At 39.0% G+C, this 11,824-nt stretch overlaps 1 protein-coding gene across 1 annotated transcript; it reads left to right on the top strand.

The window, feature by feature from the left end:
• Positions 1 to 257: 257 nt before the first annotated feature.
• On the top strand, positions 258 to 2,583 carry LOC132111273 (zona pellucida sperm-binding protein 3-like). The gene is made up of 8 exons (XM_059518429.1): positions 258 to 803; positions 1,013 to 1,131; positions 1,219 to 1,322; positions 1,395 to 1,572; positions 1,965 to 2,076; positions 2,156 to 2,238; positions 2,303 to 2,391; positions 2,466 to 2,583. Exons 1-8 carry the CDS (start codon positions 267 to 269, stop codon positions 2,543 to 2,545), a joined length of 1,302 nt encoding a protein of 433 aa, XP_059374412.1. The 5' UTR covers positions 258 to 266; the 3' UTR covers positions 2,546 to 2,583.
• Positions 2,584 to 11,824: the final 9,241 nt, after the last annotated feature.

Below are 11,824 nucleotides of genomic sequence, written 5' to 3'. Positions count from 1 at the left end.
GGATGAATAAACTCTACAAGCCCAGAGGAGAATCAAAGTTAATCAATTAAGCTGAAAGGGGAGGAGCCACCTTAATTCAAAGCTCTATTAAATAGCAAAGCCAATACTGATGTGTATTATATTTTACTCAAGGGAAGGAAAACTCTGACCCACACTCCAACATAGTAGGTGGCGGTAATGCACCATAATGCTGGTTGCCACCCGCCATTAAACGAAACGAAGAAGAAGAAGATGTGTATTAGAGCATTGTGCCAAAGTTGGTTAGAATGGACTTCTTGCAAGGTGTGTTAGTGTTGGTGGTGATTGTGGCTTTTGACCTGAAGAGTGCATGGGGAAGTTTGAAACACCGCCAAAGTCCAAGCAGCACAAAGCCGCAATCAGCTCCAGCTTCCAGAGGTCCTGCTCTTTCTTCTCAAGGATTCTTGAATCCTTTCCAAAAGGCTTCTCAGTTTCCGAGTCTTGACTCCAGAAAATTTGCGCAGGACCCTCTTGGTCTTCAGGAGAAGCAGCTGTTGCAGGGTCCAGTCAAGCCTTTGGACTGGAAGTTTCCCATCGTTCCAGAGGTGCAACGTGAGTTGGCGGCGAACTTCCAGTTGAGGCAACCTGTGACTCCCAGTAGTGTGGCTGTGCAATGCAGTGAGAGCCGGGTTCATGTGGAGGTGAAAAAAGATATGTTCAGCAATGGTCAGCTGATCCAGCCATCTGGTTTGTCTATGGGAGGCTGTCCTGTTGTTGGTGAGGACTCTGCCTCTGGGGTGCTCCTCTTTGAATATGAACTACAGGACTGCAATAGTGTGCTGATGGTAAGAACCGTTATGTCTTACTGGATAAACCAATAAAAACAATGGCTCTTCATGAGTGTTAGTTGAATGTTAAACATCCACAGAACCTTTCAGTTTCTGAAAGCTGCTTTGGGGAACTGATGTTCTATGGCTGCTAGAAATGCCCTTCTTGAATCTTATTTTTAAGTGTAGTTGAACAGAACCCACTTGGTAAATCTTGTCTCTTGCAGATGACTGGGGATGAGCTTGTCTACACCTTTGCTCTTACCTACACCCCTTTGGCATTTGCTGGCACACCAATTACCCGTACTGAGGGTGCAGTTGTTGGCATTCAGTGCCACTATCAAAGGTAAGCGACTGACTGGATGTGTTAAGCAGGGTTCCTTGTGGTGTTGTAACTGGAAGACTGTTTATTTGGTATCTCCTTGAACTACAGGCTCCATAATGTGAGCAGTAATGCTTTGAGGCCAACTTGGGTTCCTTATGCTTCAATGGAGGTTGCAGAGGACGTCTTGGTGTTCTCCATGAACCTCATGATGGGTTTGTGTAGTTCCTTTAGATCTTAAGCCTTGTGAAATGAGGCTGTGCCTAAACCGTTCTTTCCTCTTGCAGATGACTGGGTCTATCAGAGGCCTTCAAATGTGTACTACTTGGGTGACATTATTAATATTGAGGCATCTGTGAAGGTGTACAACCACGTCCCCCTGCGTGTGTTTGTGGACCGCTGTGTGGCCACCCAAGTTCCTGATGTGACTTCTGTTCCGAGATATTCCTTCATTGAGAATCATGGGTAAAGTCCTCTCACTTGATTCTCTAGAACGGTGTAAGTTTGTTCAGTGAGCACTCGATCCCTGAGAATTGGGTTGAGTCAAGTGACCATAGGTTCAGCTCTTCTCGGAAAGCACTTTTGGCATCGCTGAGAATGACTGTCCCAATGTTCATCCTAAATGGTATGTGAGCATTTCTGAAGCGTAGCTTGTTGAAAAGCGTCGGCCAGGGACTCCTGGCATTTCCGTTTTTAGGTTGTTTGGACCTGTGCGCACTCTAATGGTTTATGTTGCCCACTATCTTTTGTGCTCTGGCTAGGAATTTGTTCACTCCACAAATCCCTACTACAGTGTTAACCACAAACATTGACGCGGGCAACTGGCTGTAAACCTCTTTTCACCCACTCTTTATCAGGTGCCTTGTGGATGCTACGGCTTCCAGCTCCCACTTCTTGCCTCGAACCCAGGAAGACAAGATCCGGTTCCAGCTGGAGGCTTTCATGTTCCAGGGAGGATCCAGTCCTTCTGTACGTACTATATTGACTGAATCGGAGTCCTCTTCCCATCTGCTCTGGTTTTGTGAACCCTTACCGGTGTCTCTTGCAGATCTACATAACGTGTACTGTGAAGGCAACTCTTGCTTCTGCACCCAGTGACGCTCTCCACAAATCCTGTTCCTTTTCCAATGGGTAGGTTCATGCTGCTTAAGAACACTATGAAGCTGCCGTGTCTGATTTTCCTTCCTTGTTGCAGGTGGCTTGCTGCTGATGGGAACCACCAGGTTTGTGCTTGCTGTGACTCAACATGTGGTCCTAATGGGGGAAGTGATGCTCCTATTGGGGGTAGGTAGCTGCGTCAAGATTGCTTCTGACACTTCACGTGCTCTACTTGACTTGGGTATTTGCCTTTTCAATAGGTGTTCAGTGGGAAGGCAAGGCCTCACTCGGTCCTGTAATGGTTCAAGGGCGACAGAAGACTCTAGCTGGACTTCAATAAATGGGGGGTGGAAACCCTATTCCTGACTTTCAATAAATACACAACCTTGTTCCTGCTTCTGCTCTTCTTGTCTAGTTTAAGCACTCTGGGTTTGTGCTCTAAAGATTAGATTAATCTCATTGGTAGTTTTACTAGTTTCATCCTGTCTGAAATCATGATAGCTTGTGTGGAACATAACAAGGTACATGTGTCCTGTGCTTAGTGGCATGAGAGATTTAGTGCATTTGACCAGCTTTTCAGGACAGAATGGTGACAGTTACCAGGGTAAAGGACATGCACTGCTTACCACTGGCAGAAATTAAATTGCTACACTTCTGCTAAGCTTACAAACACACGGTTGCTAGTCTCGGCAGATGTCAGGATGTGACTGATGGACAGATTTATACTGCTCTTAGACCTAGTTTACACATTTAATATGTCGACCACAGTCGAGAGGCATGGAAGGACAGACAGTGGTGCCGTTATGCAACTCGGCATAATTTAGTCATTAAACACTGAAAATGCCATTTCACGATTTTCTTAAAACCGAGACATTAAACAGACTACTCGAATGCCTCATTTACATCAATTAAATCTGGTGTATTGGGTTGCTTAATTCGTTTCACTGGAAATACAATAGAAAAATATTTGTTTTAAAAAACCGTAATGTCTTTTTTTTTTTTTTTTTTTTAATCTACTGAAAGAAATTAAACTTACAAATCAAATAAACCTTATTACAATTAATTAAATATTTTAATAATTGATCAAAATGATTTCATTAAATCTTAATTTGAAACCTGATTAACAGGAAGAAAAATCTAATTTGTATGAATTACTAAAAGATTCATGTTATGAAACACTTTACCATTATTTTAATTATTATACTTTAATTTTAAATATTAATACGTATTTTTTACATTTGTTTCTATTTTATGTACCTTTTTAAATTGTGAATGAATTAATCCGTGTGTAAACTGCTTTATTACTAAAGACTTGAGCTCAAACTGACTTCCGGTAATGGCAGTGGACTGATCAGTCGCATTTTCAACTCTCCCGTTCCACGTTCCTGCTGTTCTTTATCTACCTTCGCCCATCTTTCTCAAAAGCCATTATTTAGTTGCTTTATTGCTTCTTTATCATGCCCAAGCAGTCAAAACAGAACAAGCCAGACCATTCCCGAGGTTTTACGGAAGAATGTACTGATTCGAGCGAGGCTAGTGCTAGCAGTAGCCATGTGGTTCGCAATGAGAGCTCGTTACCTGATTTATCACATGGTGCTTTGTTGAAACACATTGCCGAAGTTGTTGGAGAAGAAGGTCGGCACACGCAAAAATTGATGAATGACTCCTTTGCTAAGCTGGAGTCGGGGCTTGACGTGAAAGTTGATTGCATCATCAAACGCATCGATGAGGTTGCTGCAGCCACCGACTCCCTTGCGACGCGTCAGGCCGAAACAGAAACTCGTATCTCTGTCCTGGAGGATGACATTGCTCCACTTAAAGGGAAACTGGCCACACTCGAGAAGCTTAACTCGGCACTTATGGAGAAGGTTACGGATCTAGAGGGGCGTTCCAGATGGGACAATATCAGAATCCTTAATCTCAAGGAGTCCGTGGAGGGAAGTGATCCCCAATATTTTCTTTGAAACTTTCATTCCAAAACTGCTTGAGTTGTCAGTCCAGAATATCGCAATTGACCGCACACACCGAGGGCTCGGTACTCCTTCGGATGGTCGGCCTCGCCCTGTTATTATCAAGATTCATCGCTCTAGAGACGTTTCTACAATTCTGACCGCTGCTAGACGCAAAGGCCAGCTTCAATACGAGGATCAATCTCTCCGTATTGCTCCTGACATTTCGCCTACAGTTCGTGCCGCGAGGAGAGCCTTCAATCCTATCTGCGCTGAGCTCATTAAGAAAGACATCCGCTTCCAAATGAACTTCCCAGCCGTGTTGGTCTTCAAAGTAAACGGCACGCAGAAAACTTTCAGAGACCCGAAAGACGCCAAAGCCTATATGGACGGTAACTTGTGAATTCTCTTGGCTTTTTGTTTTGCCGGTAATATGATCCATGCAACGGGTATGTTTATTCAATGATGGGTGTTGCCAAAAGGAATGGGAGAGTTTTCACATGTGTAAACGGTTATTATCATGAAGTTTTTTTTTAATATTAGTATTGTTTAAGCTGGGATTTTGAACAGGTGCATATCTTTTTTCTGTACTTTTAATGGTTAATAAATCCTAGTTTTCCATTTGTTTCACAGGAGTTATAGACATGGGTGCGGCCAATCTTCTCCTTGTTCTGTTTATGTTTTGTTCTAATGTTAGGTTTTCAAAGCCTGAACCAGAGAAGTTCCTATTTCCTCCCCATCTTTTTCCCCTATGGAAACTTTGTTTTTCCTGTTTACTGCATAGTTTACCTTGCTATTACTTTTTAAATGATTGATGGTGCCAAGCTGAATATTCTCAGCCTCAATGCAAGGGGCCTGAATAACCCAGTGAAACGAGTTGCTATGGACTTTCTGCGGAAACAAAGAATTAATATAGCCTTCCTACAAGAGACTCATCTGTTAAAAAGGGATACAAATTGCATGGCTAATCGCTTTTTCCGGGTAGTTGCTTGCTCATCAGCTTTAAACAAATCGAAAGGGTTGGCAATAATATGTCAGCGTAATTTGCGCTTTAAGTTGTTGGATACTTGGTCAGATCGCAAAGGCAGAATAAATGAGTCTACTCCACCAAACTACTGTTATAAGCATGAGCCCCGTCAGACTGGTCGTGGAGGAGGTGTTGCAACAATATATAGTGATATTCTCAATGTTACCCAGAAAACAGGATACAGGTTTAACTGTTTTGAAATACTTCTGCTAAATGTTACACTGTCAGACATGCAAAAGAAATCTAATGTATCTCTTGCTCTGGCTACTGTGTATAGACCACCAGGGCCGTATACAGAATTCCTAAAAGAATTTGCAGATTTCCTCTCAGACCTTCTAGTTACAGTTGATAAGGCGCTAATCATGGGAGATTTTAATATTCACGTTGATAATGCAAATGATACATTAGGACTTGCGTTTACTGACCTAATAAACTCCTTTGGAGTCAAGCAAAATGTCACCGGGCCCACTCATCGTTTTAATCATACACTAGATCTAATTATATCGCATGGAATCGATCTTACTGCTATAGATGTTGTACCCCAATGTGATGATATTACAGACCATTTTCTTGTATCGTGCATGCTGCGTATAACTGATATTAACTATATGTCTCAGCGTTACCGTCTGGGCAGAACTATTGTTCCAGCCACCAAAGACAGATTCGCAAATAACCTGCCTGATCTATCTCAACTGCTATTTGTACCCAAAAATACACATGAATTAGACGAAATTACTGACAACATGGGCACTATTTTCTCTAATACATTAGAAGCTGTTGCCCCCATCAAATTGAAAAAGGTTAGAGAAAAACGTACTGTGCCATGGTATAACAGTAATACTCACTCTCTCAAGAAAGTAACTCGTAGTCTTGAACGCAAATGGAGAAAAACTAACTTGGAAGTTTTTAAAATTGCATGGAAAAACAGTATGTCCAGGTATAGACAGGCTCTAAAAACTGCTAGGGCAGAGCATATCCACAAACTCATTGAAAATAACCAAAACAATCCAAGGTTTTTATTTAGCACAGTGGCTAAATTAACAAATTACCAGACGCCACCTGATTCAAATATTCCACCAACGTTAAATAGTAATGACTTTATGAATTTCTTCACTGATAAAATAGATAACATTAGAAATACAATAGCGAATGTAGATTCTACAGCGTCTAACACTTCAGTTTCATCCATCGCACCCAAAGATAAACTGCAGTGCTTTACAAATATAGGACAGGAAGAGCTAAATAAACTTATCACTGTATCTAAACCAACAACATGTTTATTAGATCCTGTACCCACTAAATTACTAAAAGAGCTGTTACCTGTAGCCGAAGAACCGCTTCTCAATATCATTAACTCGTCGTTATCTTTAGGTCACGTCCCAAAACCATTCAAGCTGGCGGTTATCAAGCCTCTTATTAAGAAACCAAAACTAGATCCTAGTGTACTGGCAAATTATAGGCCTATTTCAAATCTTCCATTTATGTCTAAAATTTTAGAAAAAGTTGTGTCTGCTCAATTGAGCACCTTCCTGCATAAAAATGATCTGTATGAAGAATTTCAGTCAGGTTTTAGGCCCCACCATAGCACAGAAACTGCACTTGTTAAAATTACAAATGACCTGCTTCTTGCGTCAGATCAAGGCTGCATCTCATTTCTAGTCTTACTTGATCTTAGTGCTGCGTTCGACACCATAGATCATGACATACTCCTAGATCAATTACAAAACTATACAGGTATTCAAGGACAGGCTCTAAGATGGTTTAGATCCTACCTGTCCGATCGCTACCATTTTGTTTACTTAAATGGGGTGTCATCTCATTTATCATCAGTAAAATATGGAGTGCCAAAAGGATCCGTCCTAGGTCCCCTTCTATTTTCAATATACATGTTGCCCCTTGGTAATATTATTAGAAAAAACGGAATTAGCTTCCACTGTTATGCTGATGATACTCAGCTATATATCTCAACGAGACCAGATGAAACTTCCCAATTATCTAAGCTAACAGAGTGTGTTAAAAATGTAAAAGATTGGATGACAAATAATTTTCTCCAATTAAATTCGGATAAGACAGAGATATTAATTATTGGACCAAAAAACACCACACAGAATCTTGTAGATTACAATCTGCAACTAGACGGATGTACTGTTACTTCCTCTACAGTCAGAAATCTGGGTGTTATATTGGACAGCAATTTGTCTTTTGAAAATCATATTTCCAATGTTACAAAAACCGCATTCTTCCATCTTAGAAACATTGCCAAGCTACGAAACATGTTATCTGTTTCTGATGCAGAAAAGCTAGTTCATGTTTCATGACCTCTAGACTGGACTATTGTAATGGACTTCTAGGTGGTTGTCCTGCTTCGTCAATAAACAAGCTACAGGTAGTCCAAAATGCAGCAGCTAGAGTCCTTACCAGGTCAAGAAAATATGATCATATTACCCCAATTTTACAGTCTCTGCACTGGCTACCTATTAAGTTCCGTATCAGTTACAAATTATCATTACTTACCTATAAGGCCCTAAATGGTTTAGCTCCTGCGTACCTAACTAGCCTTCTACCACGCTACAACCCATCACGCACCCTAAGGTCACAAAACGCTGGACTTTTGGTAGTTCCTAGGATAGCAAAGTCCACTAAAGGAGGTAGAGCTTTTTCACATTTGGCTCCCAAACTCTGGAATAGCCTTCCTGATAATGTTCGGGGTTCAGACACACTCTCTCTGTTTAAATCTAGATTAAAAACGCATCTCTTTCGCCAAGCATTCGAATAATGTATCTCTTAAATTGTGAGTGTAGTTGCATCTGCATTTTTATTCTTTAGCTTGGGTTAAACTAATTTTACTTTGTTGGATCAGCAGCTATGCTAATGATGTCTCTATTTTGTTTCTATGTTTTGCCACGGGATTTACATCCCGTGGTAACTAGGATTTACACAAGCTCCAGTCTGGATCCAGAACACCTGAGAAGAGATGATGCTGACCCTCAGAGGACCCCAGATGATCCTAATCTTGAATCAACAAACCGAACTAACAATTATTGCTACATGTGTGACTGCATCCTATAATTACTATTAATTAATAATATTGATAGTTCATCGTCTAGCGGACTACGTCTTGTATTATTATTATTTTTATTTTTCTAAAATCCTGTCAAACGTGCACAAACTACTAGCTACTACTAAATATTGTAGAAACATAATTTTCTGTAAAGTTGCTTTGTAACGATTTGTATTGTAAAAAGCGCTATACAAATAAAAAAAATAAATAAACTAAATAACAGTTACGAAAGTTCATATAGAAAATAGAAGTGTTGCCTTCGTCTCAATTTATGCCCCTAATACTTTTGAAAAAGAATTTTATGAACAGCTCACTAAGGTACTGCTGGAGCTCTCTGACTTCAAGCTCGTAATAGGAGCTGATTTTAATGCTGTTGTTGACTATTCAGTTGACAGATCGGGACACTCAGAAAATTTAGATCAAAAATATTCTTCTGAGGCTTTATGTTCCTGGATTAATGATACTGGGGTCGTGGATCTCTGGCGTGTATTAAATCCTGGTGTTAAAGGCTTCACCCATTTTTCTTCAAGACATAAATTTTCCTCTCGAATTGACTTTATTTTTTCTTCTAGAGATTTGTTTTTTAATATTGTTACTGTTAACTTATTACCAGTTGCTTTTTCTGACCATAATGCAGTGATTGCTTCTGGCGTTTTAACACCTCGCTACTCCGAGATGAAGCATTTAAAACCAAGTTTTCAAGTCAACTATCAGATTTTATAAATATAAATAAAGGCTCTGTGGATGACCCAAGGACAGTCTGGGATGCTGTTAAAGGTTTTATTAGGAATTTTACTGTATGTTATGCCTCCAACATAAGGAAAGCTCGGTCATCCAGATTATACGATTTAGAGTCCAAATTATCAGCGTTAGATAGCCTATTACAACAAAGTTATTATGAGGATGTTAGGCTTCAATTTGACCTTGTGAAAAAAGAGATAAATGCTGTTATGAAACAGCGGGCCGAAGTTTTAATTCATAGGATGCGACAGTTGTACTATTTTAATGGGGCTAGACCCAGCCGTTTATTAGCCCTTAGATTGCGGTCCAATGAACATTTTACAGATATCGGCACAATTAAATCCAAAAATGGTGATATTCTTTTTATGATTTCTTTGTATGCAGATGACATCCTTCTTTTTTTAGGCAATCCACTGCAGTCCATTCCTAACATTTTAACTATCTTTGGCAGTTTTGGGGAGATTTCCGGATATAGAATAAATTGGACAAAGTCGGCAGAGAGGATCCAGGGCCCCTTGTCTCCAAAAATTTGATTGATGAGGGTCATAAAAGCCATCTGTTCTGGACACCTGTTTGTACACCCCCCTCCCCTCCCTGTACACCCTCCAGTGACCTCAATATGAACTTATGAACCAAGGAGGAATTTCGGAGGGGGGGAGAAGTTGTGGGAAGCTATGTGCTTTTTTTTTTTTAAAACTTTGAAAAGGGGCGAAATCATGAAAATGGTGCAAGGGAAGATTTTATTAAGGTTTTAAATAAACAGTGTATTTCAAGAAACAGATTATAAACACATAGCAGCAATGGAAACAATGTAATGATCGTTTTCGTAGTTGGAAAAGTGTAAAAACGTTGTTAAAGTTGTTACAAATGAAATAAAACTAGGTTACTGGTTATTTATCTGATACAACCAAACGAGTCAAAACTATCAGATATGTTTTCGTTAAGCAATACGTGAAAAAGATGTGAGAGCTTGTAGCATTACAATTTTAAAATGGTGTTTTGTTACCAGTTAGAAAATAAAGAAAACTAGGTAATAGAGTTTTAGCATTTGTACCTTACCTCAAACTGAAAAAAAAGAAACGAAAGTAAAGCAGCGATACAAACCAAGAAAGTAGGCGTTTTTCACGAGGTTAGAGAAAATTTAAAACAAAAGAAAAAAGATGGTAGACATTACGCGGATCTAAAATAAAATACACCAGACCCCGTCTTTAAAACACCAGCACAAGATACTTGTCAAAACTATGCTGTACTTTACCACTAACTAAATTTTTACTGACAAGAGTTAAACAAAAGAAAAAAAGATCTCACAGCAAAGTGTTATGACGTCTCCGGTAACGTTAGCTCGACTCAAAAAAAAAAAAAGAAGCGAACGTAAAGCAATGTTATAAACCAAGAAAGTAGGCGTTTGTCACGTCGGGTGAAAAGTTAAAACAAAAGAAAAAAATAGGTAACAGGCATTTACGCGGATCTAAAAGAAAATAGCCTACATCAGACAAGATACTTGTCAAATCTATGCAGTACTTTACCACTAACTACAATTTTAAAAAGCGAGACTGTTAGACGAAAGAAAGAAAAAAAAAAGATCCTCCGGCAGAGTTGTGAAGCGTCCGTAAAACAACCTCCCGGCACCGATGAACAGTTAGAATGAGGCTCGGGAATGCTCCGGAAAAAAAAACCACGCCTCCAGCGCTAGAGAGGGCCGGGCAGGAGGCGTGATAGCAGCATTAAATAGATTTAAACGTTACAATAATTAAACTAAATAGTTTTTAATAAATAGACATCAGTCCTTAATTAGTGAAAACTTTATATCCGTTTAAACATATGGTCAATTTTTACTTTTTAAATGATGTAGACCTATACGATTTTTATTTACTTTTAGGCTAGTCTTAAAAAAAAAAACATAGTTGAAAAAGCGTTATTTGTTTTTAATGTGTTAAGTTAATTACTTTAATCTACGACTAGTCTAAATTTAGACTATCTCCGTCGATATTTTTTTTTTTTTTTTTTGTCAAGCTTAATTTCTCAAGCTATGTCAATTAACACACACACACACACACACACTTTCCTTCTGTCAAGCTTGTGTCGCGTTATCTAGTAAATAAACCAGACGTCATCTCGGTCATCTCAAGCACCGAAACCCGAATGTTTCGTTGTCTGTGTGATTACAGGCGTCTACATATCAGTTAGACATCAAGCGGTTGTAAAAACATCTAACAGGTTTTGAAATGCTTGTAACTGGCTTGTGAATCTAACTAATTTCAAAGGGTGTTTTATATATATATATAAAACACACACGCACACATACTTTCCTTCCCCCATGCTTATTCTGTGAAACATTTCTATAGCCACATCTTTATTTAACAAAATCTAAAATGAGATCTGATTTATTGCTATTTTAAATGCTTCTGTAAGTTGTAATCTTTCGTTGTCATATCTTTTACATTTTATTAAAATAGGTTCAACTGTTTCACAATATCGCATTTAACACAAAGTCCAGACACATGTATTTCATCTTATAAATAATGACTGATTAAGTGCAATGTGTCCAATTCTATGGCGAGATCTTCTCTTCTATTCCCAAAAATTCATTTCCAACTGGTCTTTGAATATTATATAAATGCTGGCATCTATTCTAACCAACCCATTTAATTTGACACGTATCTTTTTATTTTTATTTATTTTTAATTAGACCTTTTATTTCTAATTTACTCATTGGAGTATTAAATAAGATGTCTGACATTTTAATGGTCCACTTTTATCTGGTCCACTACTTTCATTAACTATATGTGTGGGTATCCATACAAAATAAATCTTTGTTATTGCTTGTATTCTGAACAAACT

This window comes from Carassius carassius, chromosome 31 (assembly GCF_963082965.1).
Source record: "Carassius carassius chromosome 31, fCarCar2.1, whole genome shotgun sequence".
Lineage (NCBI taxonomy): Eukaryota > Metazoa > Chordata > Actinopteri > Cypriniformes > Cyprinidae > Carassius > Carassius carassius.
The sequence above is the reverse complement of the archived record's forward strand: the minus strand, read 5'-3'. Positions and strand labels throughout refer to the sequence as shown.

What these genes read in the sequence shown, in the direction of transcription:
- LOC132111273 (XM_059518429.1), top strand. Translation starts at nt 267, where the DNA reads ATGGACTTCTTGCAAGGTGTGTTAGTGTTGGTGGTGATTGTGGCTTTT. An exon ending in ACTGCAATAGTGTGCTGATG is followed by an intron (nt 804 to 1,012) that starts GTAAGAACCGTT and finishes TGTCTCTTGCAG; the next exon opens with ATGACTGGGGATGAGCTTGT. An exon ending in CTCCATGAACCTCATGATGG is followed by an intron (nt 1,323 to 1,394) that starts GTTTGTGTAGTT and finishes TTCCTCTTGCAG; the next exon opens with ATGACTGGGTCTATCAGAGG.